The 26,929-nt window shown below is 41.2% G+C and overlaps 1 protein-coding gene across 8 annotated transcripts in view; it reads right to left on the bottom strand.

Annotated features, from left to right (window-relative positions):
• The window catches only part of ARID1B (AT-rich interaction domain 1B), a 411,849-nt gene that overhangs the window by 68,509 nt on the left and 316,411 nt on the right, over positions 1-26,929 (bottom strand). For all 8 annotated transcript variants that reach the window (XM_082668765.1, XM_082668758.1, XM_082668762.1 and 5 more), the window contains 2 exons: positions 24,048-24,137; positions 4,210-4,389 (listed from right to left, as the gene is read on the bottom strand). In XM_082668765.1, coding sequence (XP_082524891.1) covers positions 4,210-4,389; positions 24,048-24,137 — 270 coding nt within the window. The remainder of the gene's footprint in view (positions 1-4,209; positions 4,390-24,047; positions 24,138-26,929) is intronic.

Below are 26,929 nucleotides of genomic sequence, written 5' to 3'. Positions count from 1 at the left end.
TCCCAACCACTGCGCCACCAGGGAAGCCCCCCATTAGGGTATTTTGATATTTGTCCAAAACCGACTGGGTGTTTCCCGTTACCGGCGCTCAAGGTCGCCTTTTGTATGGGAGGGGGCATCGCGGCCTCGATGATGGCCTAGCAGCTGTTGGGAGACCGTCAAGGAGCCAACGCGCACTTCGGGGCGAGGAAGGCCGCCGCTCTTCGGCGCATCCTTTCCGGAGGTGCTTTGGGGCCTCGGGGATTCCGTGGGTGCAGAGAGAGGGCCGGCCGGGTGGCCGAGCCACGGGTAGAAAATGCCGGCGGCGGCGCCTTTGTCACCCAGCCCTGCGGAGGAGCTCAAAATAGCAGCGTCGAGAAAATGCGGCGCAGAGAGAAACGCGAGCCGAAGGGGGAAGCCCCGTTAGTACGTTTAATAATTCAGATTTTACAGTGTCATACACACTTCCAAAAATTTCTTCTTAATAGTTATGGCTTTCCTTAATCTCTAGTATTTCTGATGCATTTCCACGCCTGCATTCCCCAAATGTTCCTTTGCTCCTTGAAGGCCAGTGGTTTGCCTTTCGCTTTCTTCTCTCTCCGCTCACTGAAGGAACGGCAGGGAAGGAGTACATCTCAGGCCTGGGAAGCGACGCACCAGTGGCTCTGTGAGTGGCCTCTGCAGTCTCCCTCCGTGTGAACCCTGGCTCTGCCCTTAACAGCTGTGGGACTGTGCGTAAATTACTTAACCGGCTCCTTTGCAAAATGGGATAACGTCAAGGGCTTCCTGTTAATTAATAAAAATGGGAAAGTATGTCTGAAGTTGAATCCTGGCGTCCCACCGTGTGCCCGGGGCAAAGGTGTGTATGTGGTGCACGCCTCAGTCTCTTGCTCTGTCAAGTGGAGTAATAACAGTACCTATAACACAGCATGTTGTGAGGATTAAATGAATTAATATATGAAAAACACCGAGACCAGGACCCAGTAGTGTTTAATAAACGTTGCTGGTTGTTACTAATAATTTTGAAGAAGCTGCTCCTGACAGCAAAAAGGTTATAGCAAAAAAGACTGTAAAATATTTCCCCCTGAGATCTCTTAAAAACGAAACCAGCCCAGAAGAAAGCCATCTAGTTAGTACCAGACATAGAAGATGTGGACCGATGACCCTGTGGGTCGCTGCACAAGCCATTCTTTCCAGACATCAAAACGTGTAACGCGAAGATGTAAGCTGAATATTTTACTAATAATTTGAGTAGTTAATTAAGAGAGAGAGAAAAAAATACTTTATTCGGGTCTCTATTTAAAATGATCAACCAAGAGAAATGTAAAGGTAAGAACATTTACTGAACTGAGTGACGCAGGTCACAAGCATAATTTCCCGTCATTCAGTGTTTGCCGAGGAGAGCATAATGCAAGGAGGAACGCAAACAATTCTGATTTGCACACAGAGCACTGGGACACTGACTGGCAGCCCACAGCACTGGGAGCCAGTCGAGGAACCCAGGAGGGGACACGCCTCAAGGTGGAATGTGCTAGAATGTGCTAGAGATGCCTCTTGGAAGGAGAACATTGCCGAGAGCACAGATGTGCAGGCACTTTTTTTCAAAGTTAGAAAGTGCTGTGTATGGAAATTATCAGCCTTATTTTCAATTGTCTCTAATGTCAACCTAAACTCAGCATTTATGCCTTAAAAAAAAACCCCAAACAAAAACCTTCTTGTCTACATAACCAAAATGTTACGCAGTGGATCCAGTGGGCCGTGTTAACATAAAAGGCCCTGGAGTTGAAGCAAAATTTAGACTCAGAATATGAGAAGTAGAAGCAACTTCCAAGGTAACACCGTCTAATTTTCCCATTTTCTATAGGAGAAGTAAATCCCAGAGAGTAAGCAACTTTCAAGGGCACACAAGTTTGGGTGAGAACCCTCACAGGTGCAGTGTTCCTAAATCAGGAATCTTGGGACTTCCCTGGTGGTCCTCTGGTTAAGAATCCACCTCCCTAAAGCAGGGGTGGTGGGTTCGATCCCTGGTTGGGGAACTAAGATCCCACGTGTCGCGGGGCAACTAAGCCAGCACGCTGCAACTACTGAGCCTGTGCTCTAGAGCCCACACGCCACAAGTAGAGAGAAGCCTGCGCGGTGCAACGAAGAGCCCGTGCGTGCCACAACGCAGATCCTGTGTGCTGCAACTAAGACCCAATGCAGCCAAATAAATTAAAAAAAAAGAATCTTAACATTCAACGATTCCAAAAAACTGAGGGTTTTTTTCAGAAAATAAGTCCATTCTATAGAAATTACCTTTTGTGTTATTACCTAACTCCTAAAGCATTAAGTGTTTTCACAGCCGTTCACAAAAGACTCATCAGATAGTCCAAGGCTCCACTTCCCCTTATTTGAGAGCAGCAGAGGACGAGACTTCAAGAGTGAATTATTAAGAGTAGAGAAACCAGTTTTGAAGATAACAGGAAGCCCTAGTGAGTGCTAGTGGTTAAATCCCAGGCCTCCAGCCACCCCTAATTCTGAGAATAAGGTCCTGACCTCCAGGATTCTCCAGTTACATTCTGAACAAAAGTCCATATTTTTCTGTGCGTATCACAACTTATAAACTGCCTTTCCAACCTTCACTAAAGTTTTCTTCCTTTCCTGATAGCCGAAGCCCCCCAGTTTTGAAGATACCCACTGAGTGGGTGCAGCGGGCAAGTAGGCGCTTTCCCAGCTAGTGACACGTCCTGCCTTAGCTCAGCAACAAACTACCACATGTCACAACTACCTGGGGCTGATGGGGAACTGAGAAGACACTGTCAACTGGGACCTTAAACTCCTAGAGCTTACTGGAATTCACAACACGGAACTCCATTTATGATACGGTGTGAAGGGAATCAAGCAAAACCCACGTCTGTGTCCACCCTGACTACGTGCACATGGACAGAGGCAGGAAGGGGCCATGGAAAAATTTTGTTTTGGGTGTTTTAATATCATTTTCCCGACAACAGAAATAGCTGGAATGTAAAATGACAGAGCAGCATAAGGCAAGGCGATGGTGCTACACTGATAGCAATGAAGGTGCTTAAAATCCTCCCGAAAGAGATCTTCAGAAAATAAGACAATTTTCAAACCGTGAAGCAAGGAAAGCTCTTCTGAGAAACACCTGGTAAAAAGCCGAGAAGGTGCCTGGCCTCCTCAAAGAATTGTCCGCCTGCCAGGCACTTATTTGATGGCCGGAGAAGCTCAAAGGTCCTCGACGCAGCACGTTTTCCAGACGGACAGAAAAGCTCTCAGAAGTATTAAGGCTTTATTAAGTCAGGGGAGCCGACTTCGTTGTGGAGGTAGCGAACATTTTACTACAGTTTCCTACCGGGCATTGTCTTCACTCAGAATATTCTGGTATTTTCAGAAATGAGGAAGCTCTGGGAATTGTGCCAGGTTAGCTCATTCTCTCTAAATTATCCATTAATGTCTAATTTAAAGAAACAAAATATAAAGAAGGTGCTAATTTCAAATGCCTTACTGCCAAAAGTGACTTAGAAAAAAATATATATATATATCAGGTTAAAAACCCTGATAAAAGGATTCTGCATGTGTAAGACAAAACAGACGTCAATGTCCAGGAAGGCAGAATGAAAATGGTGTATTTGGGGCAAGTTCCACTTATTTTTCTACTCTTTCCTTTTTGAAAGACATGTCCATTTCACGCTTTGTCCTGCCTTCTAAGAGTAAAACTGGTAATGACTGTGAAAATCAGAACCATTATTTACCTGATAGAGCACTTTGGAGACAGATTAGATGAAGAGAGATGAGAGATTTCATCTAGAGACACATGAAATCCTTCTGAGTAGTGAGAATATTGTTACAAACATAATTACAGAGAGGGAGGGGACAAAGTTAGAATACAACATAATGAAACCTAGGTTTTAAATCAGAAACTTTTTGAGGACAAGCATTTAGAGCTACGTTGCAGAAACAGGCTTTACTCCTTCATTATTAACAGCACACGTATGAAGGGCACTTACCGCAGTGTCTGATGCATGAATGCTTAATGAATAGTTGCTATAATTATTCTTCCCATCACTACGGGCAACTGAAGGACTGTGGGTTTGCATTAACCTCACAGATCTGTCAGGTAACAAATAACTGGATCTTAAAAGATGTTTATAATGTTAAGGTCTTGAAGGACTAACATATTAACAAAATTTCTACAACCTACTGCAGTGTATTTTGGAGAAACTTTTTTACCTTGTGGTCCATACTGGCTCATCTGTGGACCGTAAGTCCCACTTGAGTTACTCTGCTGAAAGCTACTGATTCCAGGATGCATCTGGCCTCCAGGAGAAGGATGAGGCGACATGGATGGTCCTGTCTGTTGAGGTCCATATTGAGACATCTGAGGGTTTCTTTGTGTGCCTGCCATAAAACCTAAGTGAGAAATAAATGGAAATATATAAATGCAGGTGACAAAAGTGAACATGGAATTGTGTCAAAGGTAGATGGGAGAGGACTGGTGCTGTGGGATTCCCCTAAAGAACATCTAAAGACATCTCAAACCCTGTGTGGAGGACGTGAGAGGGCCCAGGGGGCTACCCTAGTCCTCACTCTGAGCTCTCACTAGAGTTCCTGGGAACCCAATGGACTGTGGACATGAACTAGGGAAGAGGAGAAGAGGGTGAACAGGCCAATAACCTTGACCTCTCCTAACCTCCATTCTTGCCTGGCGGGACATGTGTGCGCCCCTCAGAGCCTCGGCTCACTCCCCGATCTCTGGGCCACGTGTCCCCGCTCACTCAAACATCCCACCGCTCTCTCAAGCCCAGGCCAGCACCCAGCTCTCCCCTGCACATAACCGTTTTTCTCCCCTCTGATCTCCTGGGGCCACAATTGTTCACCGTGACTCTTATAGTCCTGCCGACTTACCACCTGATTCATACTACCCCTCGGGGGGAACTGCACACAAGTGGAGGGTCTGAAGTGTCCTCTGCTTTCCAAACAGACCCTGACTTCCTTCCAGTGTGCCACCCACGATTCCTTCCTCCCGCCCTGATGTCCTACGGTGTGATGGATCCATTGGCACGTCTGTTGCCTCTACTTCCGAAATGTATCTTGGGTCACTCCTCTTCTCCATTTCCTCATCTACAAAAGCCAAGCCGCCCAGCTACCATCTTCTCTCCCACGACCAGACATGGTCATGGTCTGGCTCACCCCTCTCAGCCCTGCCCCGTTTTTGTGCCTTTTGGTTCACTTTCGCGAAGCCGCCAGAATGACTTTTCAGGAATAAAAAAGGAAATCAGAGCGTATCTTCTCTGTATAACCATCCTGCCACCAGGCTTCTCATTAGACCTGGAACAAAATGCCCCCATCTGACTACGGTCTGTGGGCTCTTTTGTGGTCTGGGGTTGCCTTTCTCACTTTAACCCCACTTCCTATAGTTTTCTCTCCTTCACTAGCCTGAAGTCCACTGGCCTTCTCATGCTTCCTAGAAGATAACATCAAGCCCTTTCCCTTGATAGAGCCTACTCTCTCCCGTTGCCTCTTCCGAGAGCGTCCTACTGCCGGTTCCTTCCTGTCCTCCAGGTCCACCTTCCCTGACTGCCCTGGCGGCGCCACCCTTTCTCCTCACGTGCTTTTCGTAACATGTAATCATCTTACTTTATTTCTGACTCACTTAAGCTCTCTCTTCCCCACTAAAACATAAGCCCCACGAAGGCAAGGATAACGTGTGTGCTCTCTGCTGCGTTCTCAGCGCCCAGCAGGGCGTCTGGCACGTAGTAGGTATCAAAAACTATGTGCTGAAAGAATGAGTATTAAATTCCTCCCGTACTCAGAGTGCTGAGCACAGCACAGTAGGTGCTTAGCAGGTAGTTGGACAAATGGATAAAGAAAATACACCTTTCAGTTGTGCAGGACTTTTTATAAAGTCAAGGTACGGCGCCATCATCAGTAGTTCAGCCAAACGTAAGCAAGTACATAGAATGAACTGTGAAGACGCATTCAGACAAAGAATACCCCAAATCAAGACAGGTAGCTAAGAAAAAGATACACCATCCAACCAGAAACTAACAAAGGGCAGTTTGAAAAAAAACCTCCCAGAACCCAGGAGTTAGAGTTGCTGAGAGTTCACAGGTGTCAGCTGAAGGCTTTAGTACAGGGTGAGTGCAGAGAGGGGGCAGGTTTCCACCTACTCCAGAGGAGAACTGAGAACAGTGGCTTGAGAAAGAGAGTCTCCTGAGGCAGCCGGAGGGGAAGATGATGCCTGCATCCAAGGTCAGCTTAAACTTAGGGGGTTAAACAGAGTAGGGCATTTACAAAGGCCATGGTTTACATTTCAGTAAGAAAAAGAAGAGATCTTCTAACACTGCTTCTGTCTAAAGAGATAGACATAAAATACAAGTACGTAGAGCTCTTCCTTATTATCCTATTTCATTTATTTATAAAGATAAAGTCATGTGAAATTGGGCTCAATTGGCGGCTCCCAGATACAAATCATCATAGAAAATGTTTGCTTTTTCAAATCTGAAAACAAACAGAAATCAGAGTGCTAAAATTACTATAAATGATTGCATCTTAAGATGTAACATGAAATATTTATCTAAGCCTGACTATAAAATTCTCAAGAGTTTCATATAGAGTCCTGTTTAATAAAAAAAAGTGTTTAAATTCCATACAGATTGTATACGTTTTTCTTCCTTTCTTTCTTTCAAGAATGGCTGTTTTCTTCTTCATTAGTTAAGGAAAATACTACATGTCCGTTTTTTAGCATTAAATTTCACTTCAACCAAGAAAGTGTCCACGCTGAAGGATTTAGAACTGCTGGCAACACAGCACATCCTTAAGTTACTGCTGCCTCTTGAACACTTACTATAAGCTTAAGGTTTGCTCAAATGACTTCTAAGAAGAATTCTTACCTGGGCAAGTTATTTATTTCTGACTCTTTATTCCGTCCTTAACAATATGTATATATATGCCATGATCCACTTGAACTGTCTCACTCATCACTGGAATTTTGCAGAAAATCAAGTTTTGTCAAAAGGCTCATAAAGAGGTAGAATGTTAAAGCTAATCCAAATGGAATGTGTAGCAACATCGAATTCCAACAACAAGGTTCTGTGGAGTATGGAGCCCACCTCCTTCCACAGAAATTAAAACTGGAAAAGCTATTTTGTTCTCTGTATGCTTTTGCAACGGCACCACTTACAAGAGGTTTCTGAAACCTTGTTTTATATTTTTGGTGAGACGCATCCCTTTCATGTATTCCCCAAGACAATGAAAGGAGGTGACATAATTTCACTGGCTCTTTTCTGAACTACAAGCATCGAAAGGCAGTCAACTGGGAATAGAAGGCCTACATTACAGCTTTGTTTGTGTCGCTAGCTCAGAATCTGGTAGAGTAGACAGATATGTAAATAAATATACTGCAGTGTGTGAACTGATCAAAACTAGCTCTGTGACCTTAGGTGAATCATAATTTATCTGAGGCTCAGTTTCCTCACCTTAAAATGCAGATGAGGTTGCTGCAAGAACAACTGAGACAGCACATGAAGATGTTCTATAATCTGAAATGTATACACAAAAGGAAGACAGTATGATGATAACTTTCTGGTTTATAAACTGCCACGAGTATCTTTTAACTCCTGAATACCCCACGTATTCAGGCGTAGTTTCCAACTAGCATGAACAAGCTGGTTTTTATTTCTACATTTGTTTTTTTATTTAAATATGTGGGATCCACAGTACTCCAGTACTTGTGTAACTGTCTACAAATTCCAAAAGCTTACAAAAAATATACCCCATCTCCTACCACTGAGTTCCCCTGGTCAAAGACAAATGGTTTTTTAATGTATCCTTTCAGGGATATTTTATAATTGGATTCTGTTAGACTGTGTATTCCTTTTATCATGAGTAAGGCTGAACATTTTGTTTTACAGCAGTTTTGACTCCTTTTCTACAACTATTTATATCATTTGCCCATTTTTCTGTTGGCCCCTCTACGTCTTGACTAGGGGAGCATTTCATCTTGCAGATTCAGCTGTTATTACCAAATAGCTGTACAGTTCACCAAAACTCTTGCATCTGCAATCCTATGAAAATCTGGTCCTTCAGTGTGATTAACACTGGCAAAGGCCATACACAGTCTTAGTAGGAAAGCAATATGATCTGACTTGCATTCTCAAAAGCTAATTCTGCCATAATATGCCGCAAGAAGAAAGGACTGAAGGAGAGTAAGGCTAAAAGTTAGGAGACCGGTTAGGAGGTAGGTAAAGTGATCCATAATATATAGTCACAATGAAATGCCAGCAATAATCCTACTAAAAAGGCTTCCGTTATGGATATAACCATATTTTTAAGAGGTTATTGAGTATCATCATAATATAAACAAACTCATGAAAAATTAGAAGACAGAAGTTAATGAAAAAAGAAGTATTTCTACTTTTCATCCTAAAGATAGAGACCTGCATGTGCATTCTTTGTTTCCTCATCTATATAATAGGGACAACTGTATCTACCTCATAGGGTTGCTGCGGGGATTAAATGAGATGATACACGTAAAAAAATTTATAGTAGTGCCTGGCACACAGTGAACTTTCACTAATCACTAGCTATTACTATCATTATATATTCAAAAAAGGAAAGCAAGAGAGGCAGCATGCTGTGACAGCAAGGGAACTGACTAGGATGTCAGTCGTGGGCCTTCCACATTCGCTGTGCAGAATGCAGCAATTAACCTAGCCTCTTGGCCCTCAGTTTCCTCACCTGTTAAATGGTGAGAGGGAAGACATACGATATTTGTAACGGCACTTCTATCTCTAGTTCTCTATGATTCTGGCTTAAACTTTTTTTGTGTGAAAAATCTAATTCAGGTCTAAAATTTGCATGTATATTTATTTGTGGGATATTCTTCATTTTGTTTTATTTTAAACTTAATTTTGAATGAAATAAATGCTAAAATGTTTCCAAATATCAAAGTTCAAACAATAATTTTCTATTTATGGTGACATATTTGATTGTATTTTGCTTCCTTTAGAAAGTTATTACAAAATGGCAGCTTGTAACACAGTTTATGAACAGAAAAACTGACAGCTGAGAGAATGAAGCTGTTTTTTTCTTTTTTTTAAAGTTGTGAAATTTTTCTAGTTATAAACCATCTGAGTTTAGAAAACCTGACTATCTAGTAAGGAAAATTTAGAAAGTATAAAGTGAATTTCCCATATATTATAAAAGTATGTTGAATTTCTAGATGTATTATGGAATTATATGCCCTAGGTAAATAATCTTACATGGAAAATTCAAACTTTGGAAAAAAGTACTAATTTAGATAATTATTATTTACATTATATAAAAGAACTTACTGAAATAAAAATCTTAGAAACTATATGAAAATGATTTGTACACTTCATCCATAAAATACATGCATAGAAGGCTTATATAAATGGATTTACTATTTTTGAGTCCTTCATTACATGTGTATGCAATCACGAACACTTGTACAACCAAACTCCAGATGAAGAGGCGCAGGCTCTATTCTGAGAGAGAAGGTAATGTAGTAATAGGACACACACACACACACATACACACACACATACACACACGCACACACCATCTGTTTGAAATCACATGTGGGTTAGAGGCTGCCTCCACCATCCACTGTGTGGACTCATGGGTTCTCTTGTATGAAACAGTGAATGCACTTCCTGTCCTGGCTTCCAAGATCATTCTGAGAGTCAAATAAGAAAAACGTATGTGACTGTGCTTTTCTAAACTGAAACACACCATGAAAATGCTATACAAAGGCATTACTATTGCCTTTTTGGTGATGCTACAAGCTCTTCATTCACTGTGTGAGTTCTGATCTAAGCTATCATACTGGTAACTCAATCCACAATAATGATACACAAATCTTCTATCAGCATGCCCTAATTTTACTCTGGCATTCATGGAGCTGTGGTAAGAATAAGAGAGCATTAAAAAAAAAAAAGTAAAAGATATGATCCTTGTCCTTGAAGAATTACCATTTAGTTGAGTAGAAAATAAAACCTGGGGACTTCCCTGGTAGTCCAGTGGTTAAGACTTCGCCTTCTAATGCAAGGGGTGCAGGTTCGATCCCTGGTTGAGAAGCTAAGATCCCACATGCCTCGTGGCCAAAAAACCAAAATATAAAACAGAAGCAATATTGTAACAAATTCAATATAGACTTAAAAAAATGGTCCACATCAAAAAACAAAAATCTTGGGAAAAAAACAAAGAAAGAAAGAAAAGAAAACCTATCAACAGGGAAAAATGATAAACTAAAGTCACAGAGCAACCGAACGAGATTCCAGGCAGCATCCTCGGTGCTGAGGATGTAAACCATGAGCAAAACAGTGTCTGCCCTCGTGGACCTCACATCCTAGTGGCAGAGACGGCCATCTAATAAACAACTAAAAGTTAAGTATGAGTATAAGAAAACAGAAGTACAGGAACTCTGAGGGTATAAGAGGAGGACCCAACTTAGACTAGGGACAGTGAAATTTCCCCAAAGAAGTCCTATTTAAGCTGAGACCTTAGCTGAAGTTAGGATGCAGGTAAATCAAACTAGATCCAAATAAGACTAAGACTATGTCTGACCGGTGAAGTGGATGCCACAACGTATATTCTTGGAAGCCAAAGTTCCTGCCTTCAGCTGAATCCTAGTGGTCACTGGGCACCCTTTTGTTTGGTTAGGTCTTGTGAATGGTTGGTTTAGCATTTACAATCCCTTTCTTGAAGGCTTCCCCTAATTCTGCTGCTAAATGTAAAGAAACCACAGGAAAAGGCAGCATCACCCCTCTACAACGGCCTGCCCTCTCACCTACGGACACTGACATCCATGTCCCATCTTTATGGACTTTCCTACTTTCAAAAGGAAACCTCGTCCTTGCATCCAAGGCAGGGCCTCCACTTGATGCTCTGAATTCCGACCCTTCACATCTCTCCAGGGATGTTCAACAGTGTCTGTTCAACAAAACTAGTCAATGGCTCTTGACTGCTTAACAGAATGAAGCCAAACTCATCAGCCCAGCAATCAAGTCTCTTCAAAATGTGACCTGACCTATTTCCCCATCATGGCTACACGGTCATCATGGCGACCCCGCTCTGATTCGATCACTCCCACTTTTACCTCCCTGCAGGCACCAGGTTGCTTTCGACCTGTAAACATTCACACATTCACTCACTTAACCATTATTTATTGACTACCTCTCATGTTCCTGGTAATGGGCTATTCACTGATCTAATAACAACAGTTGACATTTAATGAGCAGATATTATGTGCTAATGGCTTTGTTCATTACTTGTCCTTTTAAACTTCAAAACAACTATGAAGACATTGAGGCTCACAGAGGTTAATTCGCTGAAACCACTTTCAAACTTTTTTTTTTAACCACAATCCATGTAAAGAAATATATCGTATACCATGATTCAATGTGTATAGGTGAGTATGCACGTGTTTATATATTCACATTCAGTATTCACACACACTGTACTCTTCACAAAACAATTTCTACCCTGATTATGTGCAATGTTGTCTGATATTTTATATATTTTTCTCACTGAAAAAACACATGACTGAGCGGCGCAGTTTGGGAACAGAATGCTAGACTGTGTCCTCTACCGAACACTGGTTCACAGTGTGCCCAGAGGGCCGTCTGCCTCCACGACACTGACGTGCTCCTATCCTTCCTGGCTCTGTCTCCTGCGGCTTCCATGGCATTCCCTGGCCTTCCAGAAAAGCAGACACTTTCATATGCTGTATGTTAGCTGAGACAGAGAAGTTGTCACACTGCCATCATTTGCTGGGGTGACTATCTCCCCCCAGATTGTGAGCACTGAGGCTTTAAACAACACACTCTCTTCGTATCTGACTCCTCAGGACCACGCAAAGTGACTGGCAGAGAACTGGAACCAAATAGTACAGGTTTTTAATGAATAAGAAAACATCTTCATTCAGAACCCATTTACTGTTACTTCGGGAAAACAGCTTAATAACTGTGATGGTCTGGCTCCTTGTTTCAGAGTGAGTATATTCAAGTAATCATTTCTGGGGAAAGGAGGACAGCTATTCAAAAAAAGAACAACTGAGGGCTTCCCTGGTGGCGCAGTGGTTAAGAATCCACCTGCCAATGCCGGGGACACGGATTCGAGCCCTGGTTCGGGAAGATCCCACATGCTGCGGAGCAACTAAGCCTGTGAGCCACAACTGCTGAGCTCGCGTGCCTAGAGCCCGTGCTCCACAAGAGAAGCCACCGCAATGAGAAGCCCGCGCACCACAATGAACAGTAGCCCCCGCTCGCCGCAACTAGACAAAGCCTGCGGGCAGCAATGAAGACCCAATGCAGCCAAAAGTAAATAAATAAAATAAATAAATTAAAAAAATAAAAAGAAAATAAGGGGAGAGATCCCCCTTCCCTCAAAAAAAGAACCACTGACAGTTAATGGCCCAGAAGCACCGTTATTTCTATCACCTAAATACCTGCCGTGTGCATTCGCTCTGCCCGTCTCCACGGTCACTGCAAATTCAAATTTTAGCTTCACCACTTATGGTTAGGTGACTTCAGGCAAGTTAGTTAACAGTGAAGCCTCAGTTTCCTTCTCTGAGAAAGGTGCATGACAACGGAGCCCACCTCATAAGAGTAAATGAGAAAACGTTATGTAAAGCGTACAGCTCAGTGCCTGCACACAGAGCAGAGGCTCAATAAGTGACAGGTGTTATTATTCATATTATTTTTAATACAATCCACCATTTATTTCCCAGCTGAATGACTCCAAGTTTTCAAACTAGCCTCCCTTGCCAGGCTCCCCTTCAAGCCATTCACTGCGGCTAAGTCAGGAAGTGCCGCACATCCCTGGACTGCGCTGAATTCACCGAGTGATAAATGCCGCACCCTGTGGCCTCCTGGCAAATGGCTTGCTGCCTTTCCCCAGGTAGCACACAGCTCTGTGTCACTGTGCTGGCCTGCCAGCTCTGCACCTCCTCCACCAGAGCCAGTTACAGCTGATGGGTAGCGTTCCCCACTCAGCGCACTATCCAGAAACCAGTGTCCTTTCCCTGACAGCTAGTTCCAGCAATAACTGGCTGCCCATGTTACTCGGCTCAGAGGACTGAAGCTTGTCAGTTTCAGGCCACTTAACCAACAACTCTAGTACTGCTTAGCTCTGAGGGGCGGAAGACTCAGTGTACATCCTTCCCAATCCTGCAGAATCCCCGGAGTTTGCCTATTAAGAGAGGGAGAGTGGGACTGGGGAGCAGAAGGAGCGGGGAGAAGGAAGAGAAGAAAGGTACACAGATACACAGAAATAGGTATGAGTCCTATCAAGTGCCTGAATAGACTCGATATAAAGAGCAAGGATCTCGATTTCTGTTTGTTACTGGATCACGAGCACGTATGATAATCACTAGCTTGATAAACATTTATGCAAGGATGAATCAATCCATTAGGGTTTTTTGTGGGGTTTGAAGGGAGACCAGAGTCTGAAATAAGACTTTTCTCTTTCTGGTTATAAAGGAAAACCCCCGAGACCTCGCCCAAGCATCAGGGCGTACTGCTCTTCTGCTGGGGGCTTGGCAAGGGGCCCTGGAGCTCATGTGAGACAGGCCCCATCTTGGCCAGGCTCGTTTCCACCACCTAGTAAGAGCTTTACAACTTGTCCTGAAGTTTATTGCAAAGGCACATGGGTTCACTTAGATATTTAATTACAACTTGATAATTTTTCTTTTAACTTTCTGGCTGTGCCACACAGCATGTGGGATCCTAGTTCCCTGACCAAGGATCAAACCCGCGCTCCCTACACTGGAAGCACGGAGTCTTAACCACTGGACCACCAGGGAAGTCCCCACAGTTTGATAATTTTCTGAATGCCGTTTTCCATGTATCCAATAGCTGAAGGCAGGACCTCATCTGGAGTTATTCAGTCTGCAGGTTGAGAATGGTTTTCATTAGGGTCATTCCCCTACAAATATTTATATTATTAATCAATGGAAAATTCCTAGACAAACAATCTATTCTAAATATTGCATGGCAGTATAAGTCATGTTAAGTCTAGGGAAAATGCTACTTCAATCTTTATACAGAGGCCAGTATTAAAGACTAATTAAGCCAAAGATGCTTCTCTTTTTCTTAATGTGTTTTTAAGAAAACACATTGCTATCTTGAAATCTTAGAAAACTGGCCTAACAGAGAATTGGCATTTCTAAAATGTCTATCTATGTTATTATCAGATAAGTGAGTTTTCAAGACCTTTTAAATATTTTCTTCAACACCATACTATTTGTGGTTTATTAAGTGGGTATTTTTCCACTTAATATTTTAAAAAATGCTATATGATTCTCTTATTTGAAAAAAAGAAAATTCTTAGAGAAAAGAAAAATCCACTGTGACTATCTAAACCTTAGCAGATCAAAAAAATTTTCTCAAGCAACTGATTTATGTAGTCCTTATAAACAAATCACATTTTCCATATAAGGGATGAAATGAATACAGAATGCTTCTACGCAATATGAATGAAGAAAAACTCTTCACTGCAAAGACAGAGATACAGCTTATCTTTAGAAGTACTTTAAAAATTCTCAAAAATAGAATGAAATTATACTCAGGCCTTAAGTCCTATCTGGAGGAGATGCTACACAGAAAAATACAGAGGAAAGCACCATGAATCCAAATAAGCAATGACAGGTTATCACAGCTCCACAAGGGTCACTGATGGGTTAAAGGACCATCCAATGAACATGCATCCCTAAGTTGAAGGCTGTTACAAAACTGATTTAGAAAGAAAGTCAAATAAATAATGGAGCAAACCCAGGGAGTTTCAGAAAATTAAACTGGAAGGCATTTTAACATGGACCTGAGCCTCCAGCTGTATATCCTTTCCCTCTTGGTGCAAGACAACAAACTCTGCAACGTCATCACTGGAGACCTTGAATCCTGTTAGAAAAAGCAACGTTAAGCCCAAGGCCCAAATCATGGTTCATGCCACCCATGAAAGACAGCACAGCACAGGAAGAGCCACCGTGCTCAGGCTACTGCAGGAGAGCAATCGGGCGCAGTACCAACTACACACAAATGGGATTCCTTCGTCAGAGGTGCCTCTTCGGCTGGCAGAGCTCCAGCGCCGTCAGGACACCCACAAAACACCCAGGGTTCCATAAGCCACCAAAAAGCCAGGCGCGTTTTGCCTTTGGCACGTGGACAATTTATCGTCATGTTGGCATCTGTTAAAAATTCACAGAACAACTGCCTTGTTTCTTCAAGGCAGTTCACTAAAAGATGTTTCTCCACATGTGTGAAATAATGGTCACACGCTGTACCACCTTAGCAGGGAGCCTCCGACAGTAAACACAGAGTGATTTCTCATCACAAATAGGTGTCAGATTCCCATTTGGAGAGAAAAATAGATTTTAAAGAATATTCTTGTTACATTTTAATATCTTCGGTGTTTATTTGCCTGCCTGCTTCTCTTCACAACATGAACTGCTCTGAGGAAGACAGAAACTAATGACCCATTCAAGGCTGTAACCCGGGCCCCCCAGTGTTCTCCCAGCTGTGCTCTCAGGTTAACTGGCAGAATCGCTCCCTCTTCCTTCCCTGCCACTACAGCGCCCTATATTCGGAGGCACAGGCAACAGCATCTAAGTTCTCCCCATCCACGCCCACAAAGCCCTCTCGGCTGCTGACATCATCCATCATCAGGAAAATGAGAGTCAGGGGAGGGACCAGACTAATTACCCAGATGGTAGATGGGGGCAAAATACCCGGCCTTCCCTTGTACAATTCTTTGGAGTTTTAGCTGCAAAAGTCCGCTTCAGTGCTGAGGGCAAAGCCAACTGTGTGTGTCACTATGTGCTGGAAGAAGCAGAGAAACCACCTTTTAAGGCTTTCGACCCAGGTCTCACCTGAGTCATCTGTGCCGGATGCTTACGCTTATTATCAACATTTGCACAGTGCTTTGCAATACATAACTTTTGGATACGAGGTTGCATTTGATCCATACAACATATCCACAGGATGCTCTGATCCCCATTGTACAAATGAGGAAGCAGAGATTTAATTAACCGTCCAAGGTCACAAAACCAGTTAGTGATAAGTCTGCACCTAAACGCAAATTTTTTGGTTCCAAACTGCCTAAAGGTTAAGATGAGGAAAAGAATGTACTGTAAGAGGCACTGGAGCTCTGACACTGAACAAGGCCACATGGTACTCACAGAGCTCTCGCTGGGAGAGAACTCCACTGGTAACCCCAGCAAGGGGTCCTGAGCACCGCCTGCCTGGGTGGGACGGTGCCCGGCCTGTGGGGCAGGCCTTTGTTCTTTGTTCTCTCAGTAAACGCGGACTGGACTCAGGGACCTAACAGGTGCCAGGCTGTTCGGAGGACATGAAGGGTGAGTAAAGATGGGCAAGGGATGGGGTGGGGTGGGGGTTGAGGAGTGGGTGGGTGGCAAAAGGGTCGGAGAGGAGCTTACATGAAGATCCCAGAAGGGACTCAGTGTAGCCAGAGACTGTGAGGCAGTGGTGTGATGGGAGCGAGACCACAAAGGGAGGCTGAAAGGGATGAGAAGGGGCCTAGTAACCAAGTGCGTCAGTAAAGCCTTTCTCCGAAGGCAACGGCAAGCTCTTCAAGGCTTTTATGAAGGAAATGACATGATCTCACCAGTCTTCTGGAAAGATCATTCTGGATGCAGCATGGAAGTGGAATGGACGGGAGCAAAGCTGAGACAGGAAGAGTGGTTGGGAGGTGCTGATGATGCCTCGGTGGCCTGGGCAGGGGTCGTGACAGTGAAAGCCAAGAAAGGGGGACCTGTGAGAAACAACCCAGGGGTGGAGGTCGCAGAATGGGATGACTAGTGTAGGGCAGATGGGAGAGAAAAAGACATCAAGGATGCCTTCTAGCTTTCTGGCTTGAGAAACGAGGCAGACAGCAGTCTTTCACTGAGGTCACAGACCCAAAAAGCACAGGAGAAAACATGTTTTTAGAAATAAGTGCACGCAATGCTGAATTTACCTAAGATCCAGATATTCTCAAATACTTTCACTGAAGAATAATGAGCCAATTACAAATGAGTGTTAACTATTAAAAGCAAGCTTTAACTGGCAATTAAAAAAATTACTGCACATACAAAAGTAACAAAACTTTGCTTCTTTTAAAATATTCTAAAATTGAGACTGATGATTCTTCAATGAATATAAATCGACCTTTATTGTATGTGATACTTGTTTTCTGAGCTCTTTGGTGAACAGATCTCTGGATAGTAGACTTAATAGGAATTCAACACTAACCCTAATACAATTCCTAGACTGTTATTCCCTTCATTACTGACTAGTTCCGCTTGGTCCACAATCCAGCCCAGAGGTAGAGTTCTGGGGCTGAAGAAATTAGAAACAGCTTTGTAGATATTCTCTCTTGTATAGTACCTCCCATTTGAGTTTATTTTCATCTGTCACTGATTATAAAAAAGGATCCTCAATTAAGAGCAGAGGCTAAATTAATTGCATCTGGGGGTGGGGGCAGACTATCATTAATGCCTTAACACGTTGATCTACTATGTTTACTCGACAATGCTTGAGGAAAGACATCTGTTTTCTCTTTGACAATACCCTTGTCCTGAAAGGCAGCATCTTTTTATATTTAGTATGCTCATGATATAAATGATAAGAACACTTTTATATGCAAGAACAATTAGAAAGGTAGATTAGGAGATCGTTTTCGGACAACCAGTATACCTACCCTGTGAAACATCTCAGCATCTGCAGACTGACTGTCATACTTAAAACTGAGAATCTCATAGAAAGAGCAACAAAATAATTTCTGTAGTTTGCAGAAACAGAAAAAAAAAAACCTACTTCCAAGTCCTGAACAATTATCTCGGTGGTCTCCTTCATTTCTATACTTACTGGCTAATCTGTTCTCAACAATTGAGTTAGGTCAATTAAGATGATCAAAAATAATTTTTAAAATTTCAAAACTGGTTTTTGGTGTAGATATCACTAGGAAATAAGCTAGTAGCATTAACATTTTTTCCCAAAGTTTTACTTATTTCCATCTAAATATTCCTGGGTTATAAAGAGCATGGCTGGCCCCTGGACAATTCACTTAGTGCAAGGCTCCAGGTGCGAGCACCCCAGCTCAGACTGACATCGGGTCTGTATGGTTGTAGAAATATGCCTGGGAAGAATGGAAGACAGAAGTGGTAGCTTTAATCTGGAGCAAGAGAGAGAAACACTCTACGCTCCAGCAAATGACCTATAATGGGAAAACTGAAAGGAGACATATCAATATGGTAAGCTTTCTTCATTTCAGAACGAGAAATGTTTTGTTCTTTGGTTGTTCTGTGCTCTGAAAAGATTTGACACTTCTGAATGGCTGTGAAGGCTGAATTACTTTCTGTTGTCCAGCTCAATCTTTGCTGAACATCTATTATATAGGAGGTGCTGCTGTAGACACAGGGATGCAGAACATAAACGAGCTTCAGTTCTGGCCCTAAGAGTTCAGTCTAAGCTACAGTAAGACGCTGGATTTATTTTAAGAGATCTCTTTCTTGCCCTTGGCATTAAAAAGTAAGAGAGAGACTTGCCCTCAGCAAATAGAATGTACCTAGAAATTTAATAAGGAATATTCTATTCAGATGCTGAAAGAAGCTAACATACCTCATTAAAGAGGGAATAAAATTATGCCAAGGCAGTTAACATTTGGGATTAATAACGGAATAAAAATATATAAGAATAATGAAGACATATTCTATTCAATCAATCTACATAGAATATGTAAGTTTGAAACCTTATACTTTTGAAGTACACAGATTCTGATTCACCTTCTCATGGTAGCACACAAAAAGAACATCTAAATGCCTGAGCTCACCCCATCTGCTACACACTTTTTCTGGATAATGGCACTGTTTGTATTTATCAAACTGGAGCTACTGATAAATATCACTGTGAATATCAGATTCCAAAGATGAGGATTCTGTGATTCACTTGACGTACAGCTGTCAAGGACTAAGTCTGGCTGGATTAAATACTTGAGATATGTGAAACGGCAAAATTTTGTTATTTTTTTCCTTGTCCTGCAACTATAGAGTAGATACACAACTTGTCTAGCTTGTCTAATTTGGGCACCACTGATACAGTAACAGTTGATTCTCAATTAGCTACAGGAAGCCTGTATACTTTGACTGCTACTCTGTTTAAACAGTTGAGAGGAAGAAAAGGCTGTCATGTGGCTGGACAAGAATAAAGGTTGGGGGTTGGGGAACTCAGTAATTCTGGAAGATTTCACCCAGGATGCCCTCCGTACAGATCTGACGGTCACGGAATGGTGCCAAAGAAGTACCTCCAGTGATAGAATACATTTTCTAGCACATCACGGTCCGGTAGCAGCATCAGTTCTGCTTGCAATCCATGTCCAAAAGGGAAAGTTCTTAGCGGTTCTGCTTTCAGCATATCTCAAGGACTAATTAAATCCTCATTACTACCTTCTAATTATTCAAATACTATGGGATTACACTAAGGAAGTCCCTGCTGGCGCACTAGATGAAAAGGGTTAAATAACCTATGTTGATTTTGAGAATCCAGATCTAGTTCAGACCTTCAGAAAACCACTAGCATTAAAATGAATATTTAACTAGACACCACTGTGAAAATTAAAAGGGAATTCAATTAAAAGCTTTTCAAAACATTAATTCTGAACCTCTCTACATCTGTCCAAATAAATAAGCCTTCTTGAAACATTTTCACCTAATTGCTAATCCAATAAACTAGAAGGGCATTTGCTAGTTTCATGAAGCTTAACATTTTACAGGGGTTAAAAATGTGATCATTTTGATGTTAATAATAATTATGCTTATTTACCTACTCAGACAATCATTCCACACTCCCTCCAAGTCCTCTTGGAAAACAGGACAACCCACTAATAAGCCATTTCCTATTGCTCTTTTCAAATTTTAAGATATATATGCTAAAGAATAAGAAGGATAAAGCTAATCTAAACATGTTAGCTACAATTTTCTTGTAAAACGTATTTCAGTATTTTAGGGTTATCCTAACTGTTCCTCCATTGCCTTAGTTCATATAATTCACAGTACTGTATTTGATTTTCTGCGTGAGATGCTTGAATAGCAATTCTGTATGTTGTTACATGAGGTCTACAGAGAAAAGATGTGGTTTAAAACAAAAACCAATGGCAAATGTGTTACAGAACACTAAACTGACGTTTAAAAAAAAAAGCAAGCCAAAACTTATATCAGTAATGAAGAAGTTAAAACCAAAGAATCTGAACTAATTTTCTTTATTCAGTTAGTAAGAAGCACCACATAATACGCAAACAGGAGAGAACTAAATCAAGTTTTATAGTGGAAAGTACATGAAACGTAGTGACAATACTACAGAAGAATAAAGCGGCCAGTAAACATCCCAAGTGTCTCCCTCCCTTTTGTAACTTATGAAGGGCATATCCACGTATACCTTCATAGATGGAGAAGAGAAAACTACAGGAATTCAGTTATTTTCACCTACGTACAATGTGGGGAAATGAATTTGTGACTGATGTCCTTTGACACACTCGACACCAGAACCACCAGGTGAAGAGGGTATTGAGCTGAAGAGGGGGGTGGGCACTGCAGGGCCTGGGATCTGGACAGGGCACGGACTCTGCGCTCAACTTCGGGGAGACGGCATGGCCTTGCTGTTGTCAGTGCTCTTCAGACCCCAGGACAGCCTCCGATTCGCAAACTTCTCCTAAACAGGGTATGTAGTTTATTAATAAATGTTCTTCCTGAATGGGGATACAAAGACCAAACACAAAGGAATGACAGCAGAGCAAGAGATCAGCTTCTTGGGCCTGCAGGAACCTAGCTCCAGGGCAGTTTGTTAGCACTGCTGTCCCCCACGAGGACTTTGGAGACGACCCAGAAAACTGCACCTCCAAAGGAAAGTAGGCTGCATCTCCTGTTCTGTGCAGCTGTCTCTGGGCAAGTGTGTTTCTAGATTCTCTGCCATTAAAGAAAATCTATCTCCTGTGGGTACATTAAAGAAAATGTGTATAATTGTGGAATCTTACTCTCTTATAATCTTACTTGTTAAAACAAAGTAAGTGTAAAAGGAAGTGTTTAACTTGGTTATTTTAGCACTCAGCAGTACAGAAGCTATGTTCTTATCTTGTCTATCAAGGTCCATGGTTTCTGAGAAAGAATACATTTTTTAAAATAAGATGCTAACTCACCAATGTATCTTTTTTCCTCTCTGCTTCTTTCATTACTTCCTTAAATAAGGGGAGGGGGCAGATATACAAACTGTAAAGGTATAAATGAAGTTAAATTACTTTTCAATACATGGGAATCAACACTGGGGAATTTTCTAGCAACGGTTTTCTTAGATTTATTTTGCACTATATATACTGTTGGTACATACCAAATGATGGTAAAACGAGGAAAAGGTTTTCATTATCGTATCAAATCATTAAAATGTGTCATTTGCCATTAAAATATCTGATCAAGTGCATTAGGCAGGAACTAACGTTTCTTCCTAGATTTTAACAAATAACAAAGCCATTTTTTAAAAAAGTACTTGCTACCCAATTTTAGAGGAAATTTAACTCACGCATGGCAAAGTATCATCCAACAGTCATTTTTAAATAAGTTTTCCTTCTCAGGGGTTGTCCAACCAACAAAAGGCGCACAAGGGACGCACATGGTGCAGGCAGCACAGTCTCAGGGGAAGTTTGAGGAATACGTTCATAAAAATCAATTCAGATTTCGCAAATCATAAAACTCATTTTTGCTATTTGAAGGAAATGGTCATTATATTAGCCAGATTGTTATGTATCCACTATAGTTACCAAAAACGCACTATACATAAGAGGGGGGGAAAAACCCCAAACATATCAACATAGTGGTTTCCATACAGTGACACCAGAGGAACATCCTCAATTTTGCCTTGCGAATGTATGAAGTCAAAAGTTTGATTTAACTACATTTCTTGTCATCTCGTCCTTCATATTTGGTTTTCTACATTTTAAAATTCCTGAAACATTTATCAGGAGGAAGGGGTTGGAAAGACACTGGAGGATGTGGAGGGGGGGGTTCTCTTTTTTAGTTCTTAGCAGTAAAGGTTAGAACTGTAGGGCTTCCAAATAAGGTATCTCTTATCTTTTGATCCTTGCAAAATTAGCAGAATTCTCGCAGTAGGAATGATGTTTCAGGGATATGGTGAAGATTAAATAACAAAAATCTTCATTTTAGCCCTGGGTCTGGCCTGAGTGGGCTTTCAGTGTAGGATAATTTCTTTTATCCTTTTTTCTTCACTTCCTTGACCGAGCCACACAAGGTAGGTACAACCCACGGCCAAGAAAAGGAGTTTGGGGAGAATTCCCCCTGGCTTGGCGTTAGTGCTCTCTCCATGAACGTCTGTAATGTCTTCTAGACAACCAGAGCCATATGAGGAGTTAACACAGAACAAGCAATTGATAGAGAGGATGTGAGATGCAAGACTGATTTACAGGAGGCCACAGTGGAAAGTTCAGAGAAACAAATACACACATCACACAACCATGAAAACATATTATAGCATCGTTACAAGGCAGGGGCTGCCCAAGTGCGGTCCTCAGGTCAGCAGCGTCAGCAACACCTGGGAACTTGTCAGGAGTGCAGACTGTGAGCCTCCACACCTCAGACCTACTGAATCAGACACCTGCGGGTGTGGCCTAGCAATCTAGTGTGACAAGTTCTCCAGATGATTCTTGTGCACCCTAAGGTTTAAAAACCATGAACTACTCCATTATTAAGACATATTGTAGTATTTTGATAAGGGAATTAAAGTATTAATTATACATTATAATAAAAAAGTTAAATATGTAAAGGTATTAGAAATTGAAACTTCATTTTATTCTTACTAAACATTCATTTTAACGTGAATGATAGATAGATAAGGCTAATTCATCTTTTCACTGGTATTACTTTCTAAATAACACATTGCTGAGTTTTTAATATGTAAAATAACTGAAACTTTATACTTATAATTCTAATTAGAAACAAATCATCGTCTTTACAATCCATACAGTAATAATTATAAACACTGGGGGTCAGGAGCCTTTAAGTATCGGCTACCAAGCCAGCAGTTTCTGTCTTCTGGGCGGGTGTGAAAGAGGAAGGGGAGTGAAGGAAAGTGGCGTCTCCATGCGGTGGGGCAGATGAGCCTTGACCCACAGGCAGTGGGAAGCGATTTGGCAAAGCACTAGACGGTGCAGCAGGCTTATAAGGCCCAACCTATGCTAATCTGGATTAAAATCACCACCTCCACCATCAACAAAAGTAGCTTTACTTCTGAAGGGGAGAGAGAAGAGAGAAGCAAACAAAGGGAGGCCTAAGGCTTCAATCAAGGCAATAACACGGGGGTCAGCATGCAGAACTGAGTGAAAGGTCAGAGAGTTTGCAGATGTGGGACAACCTGATTGTCCAAGGGCTTCAGGAATAGCTCACATTCTTTTCTCTGGCTCTGGCACTAACTTGCTTCTGAGGATGGGAAGGTCACACAGAACCTCTGCGGTCCTCATATTCATTATTCATAAATTGAGGTGAACAGACTCTATAATCTTTCAGGTCAGCTCCAGTTCTAAGATCCTATAATTCTACAGTACAAGGTCTTACTCTGTGTTTAAAATTTTACTGTTAAGTATCATGGGACAAGTAACTGATCCAACCCGCTAAACAGACACACATACTCAACAATACTTTTTTACCTCTTTAGGACCAATATCCCAATTGAATCATTAATAGTCATTTTTACACAGCTAGATCAAATATCAGACTATAGTCACGTATGAAGTATACTTCATGGTTCTATGTGGACATATATATTCTTTGGGTCTTGAACTGCACTTTGGTAAAACCACCCCATCTGCAAGAAAGCATCCTTCTTTTCAGTATTTATTGGTACATGTAGGTTCTTATTTATTACTTTCATCTGATAAGGAAACATAATATCCTTTGAAAAATTATTTATAAGGAGGTGCATAGGTAAGCAAATTCATATAAGCCTTATATACTCAAAACGCAAAGGTATGTAAGATATGAATCGAAGACCAACCTCTTTCCTGTGGCATTGGTGACTGGCTCAAGGCAGGATGAGAACTGGATTCTGACTGGCTCCCAGGTGGCTGAGGAGGCATCTGACTGCCTGTAAAACACAGGAGGGGAAGTGGGGATAGAGAACCCTCTGCATTAACGTTGCAATTGTGCAAAACCAAGACACGGTTAAATTTAATCTTCATGTTCCCAAAAGTATGGCTTCACAAAGAAAATTATATAGCTCGAAGAGTGATATTTTTACACATTTTTGGTAAAACAATGAGGAAACAGGCATAAACATATTTATCGAATTACCTCCTGGAAAGTTCAGTTTCTTACTGTATGAGTCCCCAGATTCACAGACAAATCAATCTGTAGCTGAAATCTCCCGACACACACTTCGACAATGCATTTAACGAAATCCAAGACTGATGAATTAAACTCATCCTCCTGAGTTTAGACTAGTCTCTAAGTGGGAAGGCATGAATAGTGGCCAACAATTTTTCATTCGTAATATTTATTCAATATAGTAATATCAAGCGACTTCTAAAAAATCTTTATAAGTCAGAGATTTAACAAAAACGTAGAGGAAAATCTCAATTAAAAAACACACTACTATAAAATATAGTGTACATTATCACTAAAGAAGAAATATTATTCTGTATCTCTTTTGATCTTTATTGCCAATAAAGCAATATTTACCATCTATTTGATTTCCATTTATTTAATTTTTGCTGTTTGTCTTTTCAAATTATAATGTAAGCTCCTCGAGCCAGGAATCATGCCTTTTACGCCTTTAATCCCTCCATTAGCATAACAAATATTTAATAAATCTTTGTTATTGAATGGTCCTTAATCTGAGAATATGAATTAAAGCAAAAGATATTTACTATCTTATTAATTAAAGAGAGACAGTGAATCATGTGAAGGCTAGAGACAGGATTTTGAAATTTAAGAATCATCAGAGCCACCTGACAATCTCAACTCACTTTCTGCCTCAGAAGTTTAGATACATTTCTGAGACTAAAAGTATTATAGAATAAAAACGGCAGTTGAATTTAGCATAATCCTCAAAGCACTGTTTAACCATTCATTTACTCTTGGACACCTGTAGTAAATTAGTATTAGTACCAAATAAATAACTATAAAGTAAAAAACACCTACATTCTGGGTGACAGCTTGAAGCGTAAACACTGCCATCAACATGGCTACAGATACACAAAGCATATGAGGACCATGCTATTTTTATCTTCTAACCTCCCCCTTTGCTAAAATAGATTGGAAAGACAGAAATACACACACACATATACATACATATCCATATATACCTGCATATATATATATCCCTACATAGCCCTCTGGTACAGTAGTCTGTGATCATGCTAGATCAGGTGAACTGCTCTGACACCATAGGACCCACTTCTTGCATAGTTCTGTATATTGCTAAGAGGAATCACAGTTATTGAGTAGAGAGGGAAATTAATGTACTGAAGATTACCACCAATTCACCTCAGCAAAGGTCGTGATGCAGAGCCTGGTGTTTTACACAAAAAACAACCCCTTCTTGTGTTTTTACCTGATGGCGTATCTATTAGGCCAGGCAGCCTGAGTACAGACCAGGAAAAGAATAGTCTCTGAGGACCACCCCTCATTAACTGACTCTAATAACAGCTGTATCTGTGACAGCCAGAGAGGCAGGAAGATGATTTTCTATCTAGATAATAGGTATAAAGAGTTGTTAAAATACAACTATAAAAAATTCTCAAACTGTTTTTGGGAGTTTAGTTTCTCACTTTTAGAAAATAATGTAAACCTTATGAATGTACTTGAATGCTGCTGGGTACAACTGCCACTTTCATTCTCAGATAAAGTGAAAATCAAGAGCTGAATTTATAGACACTGAAAAATGTGCTGTGAAACCAGCAGGAGTTAGAGCCACAACTAGATGATAAAAGACCTAGACAGACAGCAAAGAATTTGTTTACCCATTCATCATTTACTCTTGGACAGCTGTAATAAATTAGTATTAGTACCAAATAATTAAATATAAAGTAAAAAACACTTACATTTTGGGTGAAACCAACTTCAAGGGTAAACACTGCCATCAGCTTGGCTACAGGTAACAAAAGTTGCTGTGTGTCCACTCAGGGTCATGTGGTTCCCATGAAATACCCTAAGGCCCCCAAGCTCCAGTCCATTTAGAAACTTAAAGCACTCGGCAGCCAGATACTGACTTCCTAAAATGTCACTGGGGAATCAGCTGCAGTAAGACAGCAAGCGCTTACATTATAATGATTGTTTCTGCATGACAGACTGGATTCATAGACTCATGACAGTAAAAACAAACAGTAATTCTACGTTAATACTGGACACCACTACTTACACTATGCACGCCCCAGGCACTGCTCTTATATACAATATTTCAAATAAAAATAAAAAAGGCTGTAAGAACTCTCATGAATTCATAAAATACTTCCATATCCAAGCAGCACTACTGGTTGTCTGGTGCAATTCTAAGAGAGATATCTCTAAAGCAATGAGCTATCTACTCATTTACTAAATCCACCCTTTAAAGAAACAAACAAGAGCTTTTTCATGGTAAAGCCAGACTTGCCCAAACTGTTTAAAATTCTCCATTTGCTTCCAACCCCTATCGTTCCATCAGTAGCTGCATAGTTACGAAGAAGTAACTTCATCCACCATTAGCACAGGTATAAGCACCGTCACAGCAGATGATGAATCAGAAAGCATGTCTGAGAAACATAATATAGAATACTCATTTCTGTCCACTGTCCATATAAAGAAGAAAATGTAGAGCCCTTTGAACCAACTGAATTGACTGAACACCTCCAAAACCATGGATTTTTATGATACATGTTTGACGTAAGTAAAACCTCTTGG

Source organism: Grampus griseus (genome assembly GCF_964374135.1).
Source record: "Grampus griseus genome assembly, chromosome: 13".
Classification (NCBI taxonomy): Eukaryota; Metazoa; Chordata; class Mammalia; order Artiodactyla; family Delphinidae; genus Grampus; species Grampus griseus.
The sequence above is the reverse complement of the archived record's forward strand: the minus strand, read 5'-3'. Positions and strand labels throughout refer to the sequence as shown.